Below are 21,621 nucleotides of genomic sequence, written 5' to 3'. Positions count from 1 at the left end.
TGAGCGGGAGCTCACCAGGATAAGCCAATCATCAAGACACCTCAACAGATGTATCCCACGTAAATGGTCCCAAGCTGACAACAGGGTGAACACTCACGTGAACACCTGAGGAGCAGTTGAGAGCCTGAAACAGAGTGCCCTGAACTGGAACACCGTCTTCCCGAGGATAAAGCAAAGGTACTTGCGGGAGGACAGATGGATGGGTATTTGGAAATATGCATCCTTCAAGTCCACCGTAAGCATGAAGTCGTTCTCCATGATGGAGGTGAGCACAGAGCATGCCGTCTCCATCATGAACCGAGTCTGGTGAATGAATCAGTTCAAGGGAGAGAGGTCTATGACTGGTCTCCAACCCCCCAAAGGCTTTCTCTACGAGAAAGATACATCTGTAAAAGCCTGGGGACCAATCCGACACAATTTCCACAGTGGCCTTGCTCAGCATGGTTTGCACTTCTTGCCTGACTGTGAGATCTTTCGGCAAACCAGGAACGTAGGTTAAGAGAAGGACCTGAGAGTTGGTGAGGGGTGGCCAAAACTTGAAGGGGAGTAGACATCCCTCCAGGAGGACATCCACTACCCAGGTCTCCACTCCGTATCGCTGCCATGTTGCCCACTGGCTCGACAAGCACACCTCCCACCAATGGCAGCAGCTGGAAGGGAACGCAGTCCCTAGCGTTTCCCCTTCTTCTTCTTCTTCCCCTTGCTCCCTTTTCCAGACTGGTGAGTGGGCTGAAAGCAGCACAATTGCACGCCCTTTCCGGCAGGAGGAGGAGGCTGGGTGTTCCTGCAGGTACCCTTCAAAACCTGGGCCTTCTTAGGGGCCGAAGAAGTTCTAGCCTGACCCCAAGGTCGGGCTGCAGTGCCACGCGAAGACCCGGTCTTAGCCACAGCCTCATGGACAAGACGGTAGCTGCCTTCGGCCCAATGCTTGTCCACTGCAGCATCCACCAACTATCTAGGGAGGAGAGAGGCAGAACGCAGCAACGTTCCTTTCCTAGGGTCAATGCCAACTCGGGACCTACAGACCTGGAGATCCAAGTCAGGACAGCACCCCTTCTCTTCAACACCAGGTTTGCCCATAGGTTTGCCATCTGGTGGGCAAGGTAGGAGATGGCTATACCTCCAGACTGACATAGTCTCCCAAAGGTGGAGTCCTCTCCAGGAACAACACCACTTGTGGAGGCAGCCAACTTGGATACAGTAAACCACTCCATCTTGGCAGAGGATGCGTTCAAAACCCCCGGTGAATAGTTAATATCCATGAATACTTAGAACCCACCCTCTAAAATGCCTATCTTGAAAGTTCAAATACCAAGTTTATACAATTTATACTTAAAGTATCATCCTACATCAAATATATATCAAATTATTATTGTATTACTGTAATCTTTGAGATTATATTAATATAATTTCAAAGTCATCTTAAACATTAGTACCCTTAAAAATATATATATACATACTTCTAATCCTTCCAGCCAAAATAGAAAGGGAGAGTGAGTTACCACTAATTAATATTCAGCCAGCTGTGCACAGGCGAGAGAGAGAGAGAGAGAGAGAGAGAGAGAGAGAGAGAGAGAGAGAGAGAGAGAGAGAGAGAGAGAGAGAGAGAGTTTATCTCTTTATTTAATCTCTTGAAGAATATTAAACCATTTCTCTTTGAGCGAATGACAACAAAAAAATTTATGTTTGATGTTTGTCTTCCAAACATGTACTATATTACCTTTATGTACTATGCATTTTTAAAACACTATGAAAACACACACACACACAAACAATGTGCATATGTGTTAATACCAAATGGTTAAAGAGACTCATATTAGCAATATCTTTTCCTGAGAGAGAGAGAGAGAGAGAGAGAGAGAGAGAGAGAGAGAGAGACTAAATATCTATTTATCTATCTATTTCTTCCTCACATCCCTTTGGCAAGAGGCAAGAGAGAGAGAGAGAGAGAGAGAGGAAGAAAGGAAGAAAAATTGATTTGACTGCGTTGTGGCAACATTTACCCTTGGTCAGAAATGTCAAGTAATTTGACATATTTGACAGGGTCACCCTCCCCCCCTGAGCTCCAAGACACAGGAAAAGATTGGGGTTGAAATTTGTTTGTTTGTTTAAAATGCACAAATGTTATAATAACAGTATATTATTACTATTATTATTATTATTATTATTGTTATTATTATTATTATTATTATTAACATTTATCATACAAAACAAATATACATACCATAAAAATTCTCTCATCTCAGTAGGAAAAACAGAGAGAGAGAGAGATAAATGGGTCCCCAGAATGGAGGGGAGGAAATCAATTTCTTACTATCTTTTTCTCTGTCTTTGAAGTCCATATTATTTCATCTTATTACATATTATTTAATCTTACAGTATTATTATTAATATTTATTTTGGGGGGGGTCTGTCTATCACAGTCATCCTATTCAACTGGGTGGTTTTTATAATGTTTATATTTGTTTAGTTGAAAGAATGTTTTGGAGAACTGTTGACCTTTGCCTATATTCAGCGCACACTGTAGCTCGTTCGTTTGAAATTAAAACTGAATGCAGTTGAATCAGCAACGCCATTCAAAATATCATTGCTATGACAGGGCCTCCTGCCTAATTATTATTATTATTATTATTAATATTATGATTTGGCAGCAGACCCTCTTTTAAACAGGTTTTATTGACTATTATTGCTGGTTCAGCTGCATTTATGTTGTAGAAGACTTTTTCTATTTTCCTTATTGCGGACTTCTCTTCACTGGAGATGCGTGCTAACAGCTCGCCCATATTTGTCATTTCATGGGGGAAAAGTAAAAAAAATCTGGATTCTCTTTTCTTATATATTCTATACAGTTAGAATATTATGACATATAGTTGTTGCCGCGACCTTTCGACAGACTCTTCTGTCATTCTCCAGCATGAGATAGTAGAGGACTGGCAGGTTGCATAGGTCCTTCCGAATTTATACACGGGTTTCAGCGGGCGGGGTCATGGACGACAAATTTTGATTGGTTGCAGTCGGCGAACTTAAGCCAAATTTTTGCGGCAAAGCTTGATCCTGACAGATCTTTGCAACCTGGGAATATCATTCATTCCAGCGTTCCCACTGGCCTGCCGTTGCGTGATGTCATGCCGACTGACATCATCGGTAGTTTGGCTATTATTGGTCGGAGGATGAATGATATCATAATTTACTCTTTCTCTTGTAGTCAGGGGGTTGTCTCAAAGGGCGCCTCGCTCATCAGGGGCGTCTCCATTCTCAGGGTTGTCATTATCAGGTATTTGTTGGATTTGGTGGGTGTTCGGCATTACCCTTCTCGAATTCGTGGGTAGGAGCGATGCCTCCTGCATCGTATTCATTGTAGGTTTCTTCTCAGCAATGAGGAGCGCCTCCAGCAGGCGCAGACGTTGAAGGTCAGCGGCTCTCCCGATTATACTTATATTTTGTATAATACTGTCACGGGAGATGGAAATATTGTGGGTAGCACGGGCGTGGTTCATGATGGCACCCTCCTGGGTGTGGCAGGAGATCCTTTTTGACAGACGTATCGTGGTCATTCCAATATAAACGCCGGGGCATCCTCAGACAGGACATACAAATTGGTAGACCACGTTCTTCTGCTTTAGGGGTTCTCTTGCTGGTGGAGAGGGGTTATTCCTCATCACGAGATCATGGGTGCGGTGGTTCTTATAATAAATTACAAGGTTTATTTTCTTATTGTCTTTGGTCGGGGTGACGTTCTCCATGACAATTTTCTTCATGGAGCTCTCGTCCTCACGGTACTGGGGATGCATCCGGGCCTTATAATATATCATGATGTCATCTTGGGGAGCAGGTTGTGAGCTCTCACCACTATACCATTTTTCCAGACCAGTTCAAATTTCTTTGTTGATGAGTTTGTTGGTGAAAAAGTTATTCACCAACATTTGTGCAGCACGTTCAAATTCCTTGTTAGTGTCCTGCCAAGTGGAGCAGTGGGAGAGGGCCCTTCTAATGAAGGTCCTGACCGTCATATTCTTAAACCTAGCAGGGCACTCACTATCTCCGTTCAAGCATAGTCCCCAATTTCGCCAAGTACGATTTCAAAGCTTTCCACTTTTGCTCATCCCAATCCTGAGATTCTGAACAAGTAAGATCTATATTACAGTCCTGGCCCCTACATTTCACACATTTAGTGTGAGAATTAAAAGGGTTCTTAACTAACCTAGTCCTACAACCTTCGGAACAGTACCAAACACTAAAACAACTAGAGTCAGACATCCTGGCTACTTAGAATAAAGTTAACCACAGCTAACAAAATTACTAAATAGCTAAAGAAAATCTTTGGCGTACATCAAAAAAAGCAAAATACGAATACTTCACCAAAAGACTGGACAAATTCCAAAAAATGATGATGATGATGGCACAAAACCACCGATGTTAGTCAGGAGCCGGCAGAAAACAAATTTGAATTCTTAGACTGCTGTGTAGAAAGGTAGTAGCTATGTAATTACTTGGTAAGTCAATTATATAAAAATAATTAGCAAGAAAAATTCCACAACAAATTTATAATCACTTATCTTATTTTAAACTTCTCAAGCCCCCAATAAGTTAAAATTACTCAGGCCTTTTTTTTTTGCTTTGTTAGGGTGAGAATCCTGCCCAAACTCTCCCCTATTCACATCTATATTACTGATGCGTAACTTAAACACTACTAAAAAAGACACTTTACATCAATTTCACCACGGCATACACCTGTTAGCTTACAATGTACTGCAATTACAACTATATAGTAGCTGTAGAAGTAATGTAATTGCAACTAAGTGTAGATTGTGTACAGTATATTCAATACTGTGCTGGGGGCAGGCTCAGGGAACAGCAGAGGCAAAAGAGAAAGATGATGATAGCTAACAAAACACAGTATCTATTAAAAGCACAGAGACCAATGGATTTCATTAATTCCTACAACTATTAAAGCAAACTGCCAATTAAATAATACAGTATTTAGAACTCTTATGAACAGACATGTATGAAGCAACAAATATTGCTTAAACACTACTTACTGACACTGACAACTGATGATGGATATTAAAACACAAAATTAAATACAAACAATAACCAATGTATAACTGTTACACCTAAACTGTTGAAGCTTTATACCTATCGCAAAAGTAACAAAACCCTCATTATTTTTCATGAAGAAAATATAGTTTCGGGCTGTATTTGACTTTTCCAAGAATAGTTCTCATTTCTTTGTATTGAGGAATAGACCATACTAAATTATAATACAATATAGTAAAATAATATATTACAGTATAGTAAAGTACTACTGAAGAGACCACAGAAGTCTTTGTTTACATCCTTGGGTGGGATTCATTACTAGTCACTGAAACCCCATAGGTTAAACTTCTAAACTTCGCCTTTGCCTGAGGCAATGTCATTACCTATGAGAGCACCACCATCAATGTATGCAGTTCATTTCATAAACTGAACTGGATTGATGAATTTATGAAATTTAAGATGTCAACCCATGCAATGGAGGACTTTCAGCTCTTCACCTCTCATGACAGAGCAAAGAGGGAGTTGGAGTGGTCAGACAAGATGGAGATATCCAGAAAATAAAGAGATGAAGTATAAGGATCTCATGGTGAAACTGGAAGAAAAGCCCAAAGTTGCACTAAGAAGTAATAGTTTGAGAGATTAGGCAGCAAGATTGAAGTGGTAAAAGGTTAAAAGTGGGTGCAGCTCAGGGATGAAGGGAAGCTGCAAACAATCTTTAATGATGTTTACAGTGCAACAAGTGATGTGCACTGACAGCACTAATCCTAGAGGATTACTAAACTGGGTCTGCCACCACAATCAATACCAATTTCAAAGATTGTCTTAAAACACTTTTACATACCTTTATCTTCTTTTCATCAACATCAGACCAATAGACACTGTTATTTTCCATGTCAAAATCAAGAGCAATAACCATTCTTAAGCCTTGAATAGGCAGTGGTTCTAGTCCAGCCTGGGGATTAACCAGATCATAACGCATGATTTCCTGGCGTGTAGAAACCAACAAGAACTCCTGCTCCTCCCTATACATTAAAAAACGGTAATTAAAATTTGTTAAAATATTTCATTTAATATTTCACAAATATTCTTGCCATAAAACAAAATAAAAATTATAGTAGCAAATATCCAACATTATTTATGTAAAAGACTGCTCACTTACGTTACTGGGCAAGCAGTGATTGTAGGGCGATAAAGATACTCTCGTCCACCTTCACACGTGTCACCTGGGACTTTTCGATAACCCCTTGTTCTATTGTAAAAATGTCCAGGCAAACAAACAGCTGGTACATCATAAGGATTAATGGCATCATCTGTGTCCTCAGCACAATCTAGAGAATCAGTAATTTTGAATCCAAAATCACACTCAAAATCATCTCTGTTACAAGGGCAATTCTCTACTGATACAGGTCTGTCATAGTCTATCCCATTATAACAATTTGCATGTGGAATGCGACGTTCATAAACTTGCTTCCTTCCAAGCAAACAATTGTGTCCCCTTCGACCATCAGTTGGAGACCATGTCTTGTAGTCATTATCTTTATTGCATGCATACTGAAACACTGGTTTCATATCCACCTACAAGATAAAAAGAAATAAAAAAAATCAATAGAAATTAGTAACCTCCTTAAACAGTGAAAAACTCTAAATATCTTGACTTCATACTACTGCTAAGTTTTTCTCATAGACCAACATCATTAATCAAAACATTTTGTTAATTCAAAAACTTGACTGGTGGTCAAACATGCCGATTAACTAACTAAATAAAAAAAAGTCTTAAATATGATACTGACTTTCCTTTACCTGGAGAATAAGCCCATTAAAAAAAATGTATTTCTAAAAATAAAAACCTTATATTATGCAGTAAATTCACCAATGTCAAAAAGTAATTCAAATATATTTTTACAGAAGCTCACCGTATCAAATATGCTCTACCCTGGGTATATGATTGTTTGATTTACTAACCTTAACCTACATGATATATGCTTTATCATATAACGGTTCCTTCTCTAATTTTCTGCCATTATTCCTTCTTTTTCAACGACAATTCATGTTATACTGTACTGCCTAATGCTCACAGATGCAAAAAATATCTTTCTGATTTATCGGCTGGCTTGATTACTGTTATTTAATCATCTGGCTACATTACACAGGTAGTCAGCATTACTAAATGTCTGTTTTGAGCCTTTCAAGGACATTTTGCCATGTTAGCAGAAATAAAGTAAAATATTTTCATAATAAAATTACGTTTCATATACAGTACAGTATACTTACCAAGTAATTACATAGATATACTTTCCACTCATGCAGCAGTTAAAAATTTGAAGTTCATGGTAGCGATTCGTTTATTTATAGTGTAGGTAACTACCCGCCCTCTATCGGGGAACAACAGGTAAAACGTTAACAGCGATCATCAACACTTCTGTGCTTCATGTTCATATGAAACTTAATTCTATTATGAAAATATTATTTTCATATATTTAACCCACCAAGTAATAACATAGCTGAATCCCACATTGATAGGAAGTGGGATAAAAAGACATAATCTCTTTCAAAAGCAATCGGATAAGCGGATGAATTTGCAACATAAAAATCTGTTAGCACTGATAAAATGCTTGTTGTAACCTTACCTGGTAACAAAGTGGCAATAGATGATTACTGCCTTGTTCGGTGCTCATCTTGACCTGTAGCAACTTAGCGGAATGGCCATGGTAAGTCCCTACTTTTGAGAGGGGGCCTTAGAGTGAAGAACACTTCCGAACACCCATAAAGCAAAACAGGAAAACTGCCCTTGCCCTGGGCACAGTACCAAAATACAATAAGCCAATAAAAAATGGTTACCAACACCAACAACAATAAAGATTAAAGCCATCATACCACTGCCACAGACTGGTGGGCACTCAGGGTATAAGTAACCCCCAGGCTCCCCAAAAAAAACTCGACATCCAAAATTTCAAGGCAAAGGAGTTACGGACAGGAAGGGTTGCTTCCTATGCATCCTCCCCCAATACCAAGCCAGCCATCGATAATGGACCTAAGGTACTGCAATTTTCATACATTGTTTCAATTTCTTTAAGACAATGTAAGGCAAAAACGGAATTGCATTTCCAATAAGTCGACTGCAGGTTAGTTGAGAGCAACATACTACAGTATGCCTAAAGGCATAGTATGTGCTTTCAAATCAAAGGAAGGTAGGACATCATCTTCTATTTGAGAATGCGCCTCGATGATCAGACTTCTAAGAAAAAAATGACAAAGCATTCTTGGACAACAGTTTGGAAGGGTTCTTGACGGAACACCAGAGGCTAATGGCAGGGCCTCTGATTCTCTTTGTCCTGTCTAAATAATGCCTCAGTGCCCTCACTGGGCAAAGGACCCTTTCCTCTTCCTCTGGTCTTAGAATGTCTATAAGGTTTTTATTAGAGAACAAGCGTGGCCAGGGATTAAACGGACTCGTTCTTAGCAAGGAAGCCAAGTATGAAGGTGCATACAGCATCTCTCTTCAAGAAACTGATGTGCTTGTCTATAGCCTGCAACTCGCTTATTCTTTTGGCAGTTGCCAAGACAACAAGAAAAAGAGTCTTCTTAGTTAAATTCTTGAACGAAATGGCGTGGAGAGCTTCGAAAGCAGGATCCGTTAACCATTTAACTACAACATCCAGGTTCCATGACATGGAGTTGTCCTTCACCCGTTTATAAGTCTCGAAAGACTTATATCAGATCCGTTACGTCTTTATTGAAGGCTAAGTCTACACCTCTATGTTGAAGACTGATCCCAGTACAGCTCTATAGCCCTTAGTAATCCATGGAGATAGTCCTTTGGAAGTCCTGAGAAAGAGAAGAAAGTCCGCTATTTGGCTTACGCTGGTTTTAGCAGGCGAGATGTTATTGCTGCTGCACCACCTGTGGAAGACAGCCCAATTGGCCTGGTAGACTCAGCTGGTAGACTTACGTCTACATCTAGAAACAGCTTCCGCAGCTTGCTTTGAAAAGCTCTTCATTCTGACGAGTCTCCGGACAGTCTGAAGCCTGTCAAGCTAGAGCAGATAGTCCTTGATGGAACTTCCAAAGATGAGGCTGTTTAAGAAGATGTGGACTTAAAGAGGTAGTAACCTTGGGTAGTCTACAAGAAGCTTGAGAAGGTCCGGGAACCATTCTTTGAGAGGCCAAAAGGGTGCTATCAGGGTCATCGATACATTTCTGTGACTCCTCAATTTGTTGAGAACTGCCCTCACCATGCTGAATGGCAGAAAGGCATACAGGTCCAGGTTCAACCAGTCTATCAGCACTGCATCTGTCGCCCATGCCTGAGGATTCGGGACTGATTAACAAAATAGAGGAAGCCGATAATTCTTCGATGTGGCAAACAGGTCCACAGTCGGCCTGCTCCACAACAACTTCCAGAGGATGTCGCAGACACTGGAGTGCAGGGTCCACTCTGTTGGAAGGACCTGACCTGGTCGACTTAATCCGTCTGCCAAGGCGTTCACCTTTCCGTGGATGAATCTGGTGATAAGTCTGACAAAGGGAAAACGAGTAGGTTTCCCCCTGATTCTTGATACAGAGGAGAGCCATGGTGTTGTCGGAATGTACCACCACGGTTCTGTTTGCTATTATATTCGCAAAATGCTTCAGGCCAAGGTGAATGGCAGATAACTACTTGGCATTTATATGCAGCTTCCTTTGATCCAGAGACCACATGCCGGAAACTTCCTGGGTGTCCATCAGAGGTCCCCACCCTTGGTCTGAGGCGCCTGCACAGAAGGAGAAGTCGGGGCTCGGAAGTAGTAGAGACTTTCCCTCTGAAAGCCTCTCCCTGGACGTCCACCAAAGGAGTCCCTCCTTTATCTCGTTCGTGACTGGGAACGTCACTGTGTCTGGCTGATGTCTTCTGTTCCAGCTTGAGTGTAGAAAGAACTGAAGGGGCCTCATATGAAGTCTTCCTAGCTTCACAAACTGTTCTTTGGATGAGAGGGTTCCCAGCACACTCATCCATTGATTCGCTAAGTAAACTGGAAGCGAAAGAAGGTCCTGTACTGACTGAAGACAGAATTTTATCCTCTTTGGGGAGGGAGAACCCCAAAAACTCAGAGTTGATCCTCATCCCCAATAGAGAATCTACTGAGTTGGGGCTAGTTGGGACCCCTCTTGATTTATTAAAAGTCCGAGTTCCTCTGTAAGAAGAAGGGTAGTCTGCAGATCCTTCATGCACCGTTCCTGAGACTGGGAGCAGAGGAGCCAGTCGTCTATGTATAGGCTTGTTGATACCTAGGAGGTGAAGCCACCTCGCAAGGGGTGACACGACTCATGTGAATACTTGTGGGGCAGTGGAAAGACTGAAACAATGGGCCCAAAACTGGAAGAATTTGCCCCAAAGACAAATCTCAGGTATTTCCTGGACTCTGGCTGTCTATGAATGTGGAAATACACGTCCTGCATGTCGAGTGTCATCATCCAGTTGCCCTGTTGGATAGAGGATACCACAGACTGATTTGTCTCCATTTTGAACTTCGTCTTCTGTATGAAGAAGTTCAAAGCACCGATGTCAAGGACAGGTCTCCATCCCCCCGACTATGAACAAGAGGTTGTAAAATCCTCTTGAAGTCCAATCCCCCACTACCTCTATGGTCTTCTTCCTTAGAAGTGAAGACATTTCCTCCGAGAGAGATATGAACTTCTCAGAGCTCTCCGAATATGCCATCAATGCGATCGGCGAATTTACAAGAGGAAGGTACTCTAAGAACGGGATTGAATAACCCTCTTTGAGAACCTTGATCGTGCAAGGCTCCGCGCCTCTTGCACTCCACCTCTGCCAGAAGAGGGAGAGTCTGGCTCCCAAGGGGTGCACAAAGGGTAGAGGAGTCACTTTTTGGAAGAAGTTTTGGTTCAAGTCCTCTTCATGCTTCATAGACTTAGCGTGGGAAATGCACCTTGGAGCGGGCCCTCGAGAAAACCTGTCTGCCTCCATGAAAGGGATGCTGTTGCAGAGGGGAGACAGACTTGGCAGAAAAGGCAGAAAGTTCCTTTGGTCAGTGCTTTGAAGATTGTGCAAGAAGGTCTTGGGTTGATTTTTTCTGCAAATCAGTGGCAATCTCCTTCACCACTGACTGAGGGAACAAATACTGCTTATCCAAGGGAGAACATAAAAGCGCAGACTTCTGAAATGACGTCACTCCTCTCGTGGTGAAGGAACACCATACCTCCCTCTTCTTCAAAACTCCCCTGGCAAAAAGACCCACAACTTCAAAGGAGCCATCCCTCACTGCCTTATCTACACAGGATAAAACGCCCAGCCAATCCACAGCCAAGTCGGGCGCTAAAACTTTAGCCAGAGAAAAAGCCAAGCGATGAGCTGAGTCTATCAAACCTGAGAAGTCACCTTGAGAAGAGGCAGCACCTTCCAAGGAAGGAGCTTCTCCAGTCGAATAAGAGAGATATCTCCTGGCCATCAATCTAACAGAAGGAAAGGCAAAAGCAGCCTTCCCTTGTTCCCTCACAACGGACAACCAATCTTCTACCTCTCTAAGTGCCTTTCTTGCAAATGAAGAGAGAACCATCTGAGGTAGGCGCAAACTAGAATCTGCTGGGTTTCTCATAAGGAACTTGGAAGCGAGCGACACTGGAGCAGCTGGCTGGAAGTGCAAGGGGAAGATTGGCAAAAATATCTCATCAGGGAAGCATAAGCCGTAGGAGGAGGGTCTGGTACTGCTACTTCCTTCTCTGAAGAAACAGGAGAAAAAAATAAGGTCTTGAGAAGGCTTATGTGAAGGGGGAGCCTTATGCAGAAGGCCCAAAACATCTTCTAACTGCTTCTTGATATGCACAAAAGAAGGATCTTCAAGCACATAAGCGGGAGACAATGACGTAGGTGTGCATTCAGTGGGAGTTGGGGTGACAGTTGGCGCCGGGAGATCGGTCAGCGCCGAGTGCTTTGTGGGAGCCGAGCTGGCTCGAGGCAGGCGCTCTTGAGTCCAAGACGAGCGCTCGATGACTGGGAGATGGTCTGACAAACACCCTGGACAGTCATATGAGTGCCCAGAAGAAGAAGAGCGCTTATGAGCTGAGTGATGAAGTTCATCAAGTGAGCGCTCCAAAGAGCGAATCGGACTGCGCCACGTACTGCAACCCGGTTGCGGACTAGCCGAATGGTCTCTTGCACGCGTCGGAGAAAAGGGAGAGGCGTCTCTATCACGATGTCTCTTCAAGGGACAAGATTCACCTGGGAAACTGCAAAAATGCCTCTTATTAGTATTAGCACTAGTCACTATCAGAGTCAGACAATAACTGGTGGGTGCTCACTGTGACGCCTTTCCGATGGCTGTCAGAATCACAAAGCACTGAGTTGGATGAGGGGGCAACTGCCTGTGAGCAAACCCCGCTAACCTCCTTTGGACCTCCAGTATGTCTGCTCCCAGGTTCAGGGGTGTGATAGTGACCTTCATCTGGGAGCGTTAGTGGGACGGACAGCCACCTCCTCCACTGGCACTGACATTTGTTTAATGCTCTGCACTTCATCCATAAGGACTTTAAGCGATTCACCCAACTTAGACACAGTATTAACTTAGAAGATCGAATTTACGATCGACCTTACTCTTGAGGCTGGCTACAGTACTGGGATCAGAAGCATTGGAGCCAGGAATAGGAGTTGATGGAGAATCATTAGGACTAAGGATGGGGGATACAGCAAGGGCAGGAGAAGGAATGCTATGGTCAATGAGTTAAATGTTAGTGACAGGCTCTGCACTCTGAGCTCTCCTTTCGGCTCTAATAGTCGCCTTCCTTTTCCTATCTTTATCTAACTTATCCAAATAAGACCCAAGAACCTTCCATTTCATCTCATCCCATCCAACACATTCATCACAAGTGGGATCTAATGAACACTCTTGTCCTCTACATTTTGGACAGATCATATGACTATCATAGGTTACTTTGGTCATTCGAGTCTTGCAACCCTCCCTACTACAACACCTAATACTTGATGAACTAGAATCAGACATCATAAATAAACTGTAGAAAAACCACTAGGTTAAGCTGAAAAACTACCAAAATAATGGGTACTTCACCAAATCCTCGGGAAAAGCGAAGAAAAAAACTCAAATTCAACCACCAAACCATTCAATGTTGATGGTAAAGCCAGCAGAGAAGTAGTGATGATCGCTGTTAACTTTGTACCTATTGTTCCCCGATAGAGAGCAGGGTAGTTACTTACACTATAAATAAACAAATCGCTAACATGAACTTCAAAATTTTTAACTGCCGCACGAGTGGAAGGTACAGCTATGTAATTACTTGGTAAGTTACATATATGAAAATATAAAGCACAGTGATGGAGTACATAAACTTTAATGCAGAGCATATTACAGATATTTTACCTTGTTAACAGAAAAAAGTAAAATACGGAGCACAGTGCTGGAGTATGACAACTTTAAAGCAGACAACAAATGCTGTTGGATAATGTAAGAGTAATGAGGGGACAGCAGTGAAAATAAAGTTGACAAAAATTTGATAGCAGGATGCCTGTGTGCAAGTCCTATTATTTGTTAATTTCACTGTATTTTTTAAGAATAATAATATGGTATGTTTCACCTTTGATAACTTATTGATAATTGTAAAGTAGCTCTCAATGATTAAAGTAATCTGGGAATCATTTTTGAAACACTTTGAGAGTTTACCAGCAAGGCATCAGTGAAACAAATTGTGGAACAAAGCGCTAATAGCACACAGACTACACCTAATACAATAGCAACTCAACGTATCAAGTGCTTCAGGGATCTAACGTCCTGATAAGTAACAAAGTCTGTTCCTAACCTAATTGTCTTGTGCTTCACACTTAGCATTCAATTTAAGAGATTTATTTAAAAATGTATCACTTCAAAAATGGTAACACGGCAGAAAATAATCATAACAATGTAACTGGCAAGTAGAGAAGTCCATTAAGTTGAGGTGTTACCATCCTAATATTTACGATACATGCAACCAGCTGAACCGAATTATGAGGTTCAGAACATGAAGGCCACACAATGGTACCTAAAAGTTATTATTCATTGCCAAAGTAAGAACTTTTGAAGTGTGCCTAATATGCTGGTAAATTAAATACTTAGTATGAATATAAAGTTGAATTTACCTAGCCAAAAACTGGTATCAGTACAAAACAAACCTTAATGAAAATCCACTGATGCTTTTCTGATTCGGATCCAAATATCGTAAACACAGTTGTGTTCTCTCCTGGTTCTGTGATAAGTCCATACACACGAATTTTCTGAAAACAAAATTATAATGTAGTTTAACTCTCTATTATTTTGCCATGTGCTCAGATATAAAATTCTAGGAAGTAACTTCACACCATAATTATATCACATTCTTTCAACTTACTACTAACCTCATCATAAAACGTCGCTTCATTCCACGTCTCGCCTTCATCTGTTGAATATTGTATGACATTTGTTGTGCCATTTGCCTGGTACATTTGTACAGCAATAATAATACCACCATGGTCACCTAGTGTGTACAAGTAACTGCCCCTGCGTACCTGTTGAGCAGGAAGGAAATGTTTTCATAAGACATAAAAAATGAATACTGTACCACTTCCAAAAATTATCTATAATCGCATTCTTCTAGTTTACCTTTACATGAAATATAAGATTAGGCACTGAACCCCATTGCTTTCAAGTTTTTCTAAATATGTCAAAAAATAAACAGGCTTTATTTATTTTCTTGGATATTCTATATAGGATAATATGCAGTGCAGTGTTTATTTTTCCTTTAAATTATCAGTACTTTGAAAGTTATTAGACTTTGAAATAAGGCATTTTTACATCCAAAGTAAAGTCTGGAATCATAAGAGATAAGAAAAAGCTTTAAAAATTATTAAAATAGTTGGCTTTTTCAATTATGCAATATCATACAAGATAAAGAATCACTATCTTATTCATGGAGAGAGAGTTGATTTTATGACTGTGGTACCAATGAACTTACAGTATTTCTTCTTCAAGCAATAAGCATAAAATGACACCCATTCTGATGCTGTAGCCCATAACAACTTTGGCTTTCTTTGTGATATTTCCTTGTTTGCTAATTTCCACCATATCTGCATTACCAATTGTAGACAATTTGTCTTTTCATGCCACTACAGTGCCTTTTGACCTTTCCTCACACACTGAAGACAATTATTTGTTGTTATTTTCATCTCCCTGAATTTGTAAGGCCTTCACAATTATCACCGAGTTTCTTTGTTATTATGATTGTGGAGAGTAATGAGGCGGCAAAAACAAGAACTTATTTCAGCAAGAGCATGTGGCATTTGACAATACAGCTCTATAATAAAAGTAAACAAGATGCACTGCCATCTAGAGTGGAAAATGTATGCTAAATGCAAATTAATGAAAGAAAAAGACAGACAACATGAATGCACCAAAGAAAAAGTAACAATCAGCATCATAAATATAAGTACGGATATTCTAAGATAATGAACTAGTATTCTCTTGATTGTAAAAAAAAAAAAAAAATGGTCACTGTTCACAGGTACACTTGGGATACTGAGGGAAGGAATTAATAATATAAATGCCATTTTTAAAGTTTTATATGTACTTATCAAGTAACTACATAGCTATTAGTTTCAATTAATCGCGGCAGTTCAAAAATGACATTTTCATAATAAAATAAAGTTTTAAGTATACTTACCTAGTAGTTACATTGCTATTGTTTCAAACTGAACGGCAGCTAGAATTCAAAATTTGCACCAGCAAAACAAAAAACAATATGGCAGCTAGGAGATACCCCTTCTGCCCACTGGTGGAGGAGTGAGGAACTACTTTAACACAAAACTTCAGTCGTTTATGCCCTACATTCACGAGAGGGGAGGTGGGAGGGCTTTGATCATGTAACTCCTGGGTAAGTATACTTAAAACTTTATTTTATTATGAAAATGTCATTTTTAAGTATGTAACTTACCCAGTAGTTACATTGCTGATTCCCACACTAAAGGAGGTGGGACCATGAATAGATAGAACTATATTAAATTTGTGTTAATCTTCTTTTATTGGGTAAAAGAAGTGTTATAAGTTCCTTACCTGTTAAGTGAGCAATCCATACTGATTCTGCCTCTTAAATATGGAGCTGCTCTTGACTGCCAGACGTGGCAAAGGGAGCCATGGGGCGTCTATAGCAAGTAAATTATCCTTGTGACCTAGACGGGTTCGTAGGACACAAAGGATGACAAACAAATGCCCTGCTCAGGCCTAGTACCAACCAAAAATATAAAACCAATCGATGGGTATCACCACTAGCCTACACCAAAATTAAACCCCTTAAAAGAACTAGTGACTGAGCACCAAACGTACAGCACCATGTACCCCAGACTCCCCAGCAGAACCGAAAATCTGCATCAAGGAGAAGGGGACACTAAGGAAGGATGCACTTCCTTATCACCGTGCCAGCCACTACGAAAGGACCTAGGGTACTGCAATATCGTATGTTGTCTCCATATCTCGTAAATAATGCGAGGTGAACACTGACCTACTCCTCCAAAGGTCGCTTGTACAATAGAAGAAAGAGACAAATTGCGTCTGAAGGCCAGAGAGTCGCAACCGCTCACACTTCATGCGTTTCAACTTTCAAAACACTGCACTCCGCATCATCCAAATTGTCAAGAGCCTCCACTATTATATTCCGAATAAAGAAAGCCAACGCATTTTCTGAGAGGGGTCGAGAAGGATTCTTAACAGAGCACCAGAGATGGTCCAAGTTACCTCTAATAGACTTGGTCGCTTTAATATAGAACTTGAGAGCTCTAACAGGGCATAAGAGTCTCTCCTTTTGATGTGATTTGATTTGAATACGAAATTTAGGTCTTGAAGACCAAGCGCTGGAACCCATTGGGGTTATTCAGCGCCGAGTCTCTCCTCTTCTCTGTCAGCTAGATCTGTCAGATTATGAATCTCGAACGACCATGGCCAAGGCCTCGATGGGGTTTCATTCTTGGCCATAAAACCTATATTAAAGGAACAGATAGCGTTTCCATTTGCAAAACCTACTTTTTTAATTAAGGCATGCACTTCACTTATCCTTTTCGTTGTAGCTAAGACTACTAAAAATAGCGTCTTTCTCGTCACTTCCCTCAAAGACTCTGTACTGAGAGGATCGAATCTATTATTCCTAAGCCACTTCAGAACCACGTCCAAGTTCCAGTCTATTAATCTTGGTCCTTCCGTCCTCTCCTTATCGAAGGACTTAATTAAGTCTGACAAATCTTTGTCACCAGACCAATCTAGACCACGGGATCGAGACACCAAGCCCAACAGCCCTGTACCCCTTAATGGTACAAATTAAGTATATCTTAGTTTAACCAGACCACTGAGCTGGTTAACAGCTCTCCTAGGGCTGGCCCAAAGGATTAGATTTATTTTACGTGGCTAAGAACCAACTGGTTACCTAGCAACAGGACCTACAGCTTATTGTGGAATCCGAACCACATTATAACGAGAAATGAATTTCTATCACCAGAAATAAATTCCTCTAATTCTTAACTGGCCGCTCGGAGAGTCGACCTTAATGGTAGTGGTACAGTAGACCCTAACTGAGCCGGCTATCGGATAAGACTCACACCAAGGAGGGTCAGCCGATTTAAAATACATAATGTTCGACCACGATTTAAGATACTGTCCCTCTGCTCATCGTGTACCATTTTCCTTTTTATTTACCAGAGGTAAATAAAAAACTTTTCATTATATTTTATTTTAAACATACTCTTCTGTATTTATACTGTACCGAATTTAAATGTTTTTAACTTGTAACCAATTTAACTCGCGTATGGTGCGTATCTTCATTTGAAGTATCATAGCCAATCACTGAGCGTTAATAGTTTTACCTATCTGCTGCCCGACTAGTAGCTACTATCTGCTGCCCGACTAGTAGCTACAGTACGATGCTTTGTATGTTTTTTAGGAAAAAGACCTTGACAAAGGTAAACTTTACGAAGACAAAATCTGAGTTACTGAACAATACTTGTGTTTAAGTGGCAAATGACATGAGAGAGAGAGAATTGTCAGTTCCCTCTATGCAGCGTAATTCTATCTGTGTTTACGTGGCAAATGACATGAGAGACAGAGAGAGAGAATTGCCAGTTCCCTCTAAGCAGCGTAGTTCTATCTTCGGGAGATTAAAAAGAAGAATTTTGTTTTAAAGCTATGTCAATGCAGCTTTGGTAAATATCTTCTAAAGCCAAAAAAGAAAACATATGTTTTGGTGCTGAAGATTCTCTGATCAAAGCCAAATCAAAGTCCTTCAAAAGAAGGCATCGAGCTTACCCCATACAAAATGGGGAAAAATAAAAGCATGTTAAAAGAAGAAGAATAAGAAGGAATTCATTCTATTCTTCATGTAACCAGTAAAATACATACACTATTAAAAACTACGTTTTGTATTCAAAACATATGCACTAACGTCGTCAACTTCTCTGAGCAAAAGTTCTTTCTCAGACAGACTACAGCTACAACCAGATTGGCTGGCTGGTTGCCGTGGAGATCTGCTAGCCAATGACAGCCCTCTACTTCTGTTCTATTTATAGAATTATGTCGTGGCGGCACTAATTTTGAATGCTGCCATGATCTGGATTATTTGACTGCTGATGGCAAAAAATTACTTAATAATCTGCCTTATATAATTATTTCATGAAAACATGAATTCAACAATAATTTTAACGTTAATATAGTGGTATGAAAAATCCCACAACAGTCTGTTGTGGTGTTGCGTCATCACTCCTATTTCGGAGCGTCCTCAGATTTACGACTGCAAACTGATGACAAAATTGGTTGGTAACAATAAAAAACAACCCTCTCCAAGAGATATGATGAAATGTATTTTATAGTCTTAGTTATCGTTAAAATTCACAAGTTGAATTACAATCATTGTGATCATGAATATTTTTGCATTTTACGGAATGTTTTTGAAAAAAATATGTGTTAATGAACTTATGATCTTAATTGTCCCACTATTTTACTACTGATAATATTTGTCATCTCGCATTTATTTAACAGTATATCAATATAGATAATAAACTATAATGAATAAATAAATAAAAAAAGAAAAAATCTTACTCTTCATTTTGGAGACTCCCACTTCATTTTTCTTAACAATTATGCGTTTATGTCTCGGCCTAGGCATCTATATATTCGGCTGAATTCTATCATTTTTATCATGTTTTATTCTTCATTTTTTATCTTTTACCATGCGCTTTCACTCAAACGTTTCTACATTGGTTTATTTAGCATACTCTTTATAAAGAATAATGAAATATAGTACAGTATATATAATCGCTGGTTAACCCGGACTATCGGCTAAGGTGGACACCCTAGCCCCCCTATTAGTCTACCTTAACGAGGGTCGACTGTTGATAATAGCTTCGTCTTCTTCAAATACAAGAAAAGATTGGCACTTGCACTAAAGATAGAAGAAGAAGACAAAGTCAGACGTACAACTGGCGAAGCAACCGAAGTCTCTCTTGGTCTTTTGGAGGATTGACACAGAAAATCCTGCGTAGATTTCTTCTGAAGAGCCGAAGAAATCTCCACTAACAGTTCCTCTGGAAACAGGTTCCTCTTATTACGAGGTTCAACTAACAGGCCGACCTCTGAATTCTGACACTCCCTTCGTAAGGAAAGAACACCATAATTCTCTCTTTTTAAGGGGCGCATAAAGAAAACATAGCAGTCAGTCCTGAAGCAGCGTCGATAACTCCTTGATCTAAAACGTTAAGGACTTCTGATACACCCATAAACGACTCCTCATTCAAAGAAGAACATGCAGAAATCTTATGCCCAACACTCCAATGGACCAGCCCCACAAAAAAAATGACCACCTGAAAAATACAAAAGATGTACTTCAACAGGTGTCCAGTTCGAGCGTGAAAACATAACCTTTGCTGAATTAAAGCCCCAAGAAGTCTCCCTATGAGAAAGCAGAAACTCCCAAAGAGAAGGCTTCTCCGGTCTCATACCAGAGTTGTCTCTGAGACATCAATCTGGAAGAAGGAAAACAGAAGATAGTCTTGCCCTGCTCCCTCTTCTTAAGGAGCCAAGCATCAATCCGTTTTAGTGCTTTCTGTGCCGAAAAAGATAAAACGATCTTCCAATCCCTCGACAGAGAAGAGTCTGGAGAGGAAGGCTCTACATAAGAGAACGAATCCGGAAAACTCTCAACAAAATTTCAAAAGCTTCTTGTAAGCAGTGGAATTGTGACTCTCCTGTTCTATTTCCTCATCACCTTCTTCGTCTACTTCCCCGTCCGAATGTGTAGAGGAAAAGACTACCAAAGAACGAGTCTTGTTCTGAGTGAGTTGCACAAGACCCAAAATCTTATCCAATTTCACTTGAATGGAAATCGTCGAAAGGTTCTGAACTTCCTGCTCGAAATACGTCTGGCAGACAAGAGGCGAGTTGGCGCCAAAGAGCGAGTCGAAGCTTCAGGCGCAAGAATGCGCTACTCCTGCTACTGGCGGCTGGCGCTCACGCGCTACCTCCTCTTCATCATCCAGTCGAAACGACTACTTTTGCGCCTCCACATCAAGCGAAATCCTCTTACTCTTCTTAGCAGATGGTAATCGGCGCCTTGGAGCGAACACCGGTGCTCCTTCACCGTCTTGGAAAGGCGAAAAAACCCCCGGAGCCTCCCATCAACAACAACCAGGGGAAAGAGAACCATGAACAAGCGTTCGCTTCTTAGGTACTGCCTCAGGCGAGACACCGCGAGACCTTTTAAGTGGGTGAGACTTGCCCGAAGGAGACCATTGGCACCTGGGCGAAGACTCTCCCGAACTCGAAAGGTTAGCAAACTCCTCTCTGGAGACGCCTTTCCTAGACGTGGCGAGGGACCCAGGGGACGTCTATAGCAATGGCACTCCTTAGCGGTCTGGGAGTCGACATCAGATCCGCCTGAGGGGGCGACTACCCGGGAGCAGACCCCGCTCACCTCCCTTGGGCCTCCAGTATGCTTCCTCCCAGGGGACAGGGAGTCTATCGAGCGGGCCGAATAGCCACCTCCTCCACTTCACAAACACTAACATTCGTCACTTTATCTTCCCAGAATTTTACAGATGTTCCCAACTTCCCAACAGCTTAAAGCATTAATGAAAATTTCACATTCATACGGGCTTCGAGGCTGGTCACGGCATCGGTTTTGGGTGAAAGGAAATCAGATGATTAAAAGGAGGGGTGTTAATGGGAGAAATGGCAAGTTCATGATCCTGATTATCTACTTCCTTAGAGGAAGCTCCAACTGCAGCTTTCCGCTTCCTATCAGAATCTAATTTTTTCATCCTAGTAAAATAAATCTTCCACTTCCCTTCTTCCCAATCTCTACATTCATCACATGTTAAATCCGGGTTACAGTCCTGACCCCTACAAGTAGCGCAAAAGGTATGTGCATCATAAATTTCTTTAGCTAACCTACTTTTTGCACCCTTTGCTGCCAGCTCTAACTGCCCTGTTCTTACCTGAGCTCGAGTCTGACATACTGCAAAGAAAAGAAGGTAGCTAAAATAACACAAGCTGGAAAAGACATACTGCTTGTCCTAACTAATCCTTGAAGACAAAA

General features: G+C 41.0%; 1 protein-coding gene across 1 annotated transcript in view; it reads right to left on the bottom strand.

The window, feature by feature from the left end:
• The window catches only part of LOC136826787 (sortilin-related receptor-like), a 330,233-nt gene that overhangs the window by 262,130 nt on the left and 46,482 nt on the right, over nucleotides 1–21,621 (bottom strand). The window contains exons 10-13 of the mRNA XM_067084222.1: nucleotides 14,414–14,563; nucleotides 14,192–14,293; nucleotides 6,197–6,612; nucleotides 5,879–6,059 (exon numbers count right to left, since the gene is read on the bottom strand). Of these exons, the coding sequence (XP_066940323.1) occupies nucleotides 5,879–6,059; nucleotides 6,197–6,612; nucleotides 14,192–14,293; nucleotides 14,414–14,563 (849 nt within the window). The remainder of the gene's footprint in view (nucleotides 1–5,878; nucleotides 6,060–6,196; nucleotides 6,613–14,191; nucleotides 14,294–14,413; nucleotides 14,564–21,621) is intronic.

Source organism: Macrobrachium rosenbergii, chromosome 41 (genome assembly GCF_040412425.1).
Source record: "Macrobrachium rosenbergii isolate ZJJX-2024 chromosome 41, ASM4041242v1, whole genome shotgun sequence".
Classification (NCBI taxonomy): Eukaryota; Metazoa; Arthropoda; class Malacostraca; order Decapoda; family Palaemonidae; genus Macrobrachium; species Macrobrachium rosenbergii.
Note: the sequence above shows the minus strand (reverse complement) of the source record. Positions and strands in the feature narration are given on the sequence as shown.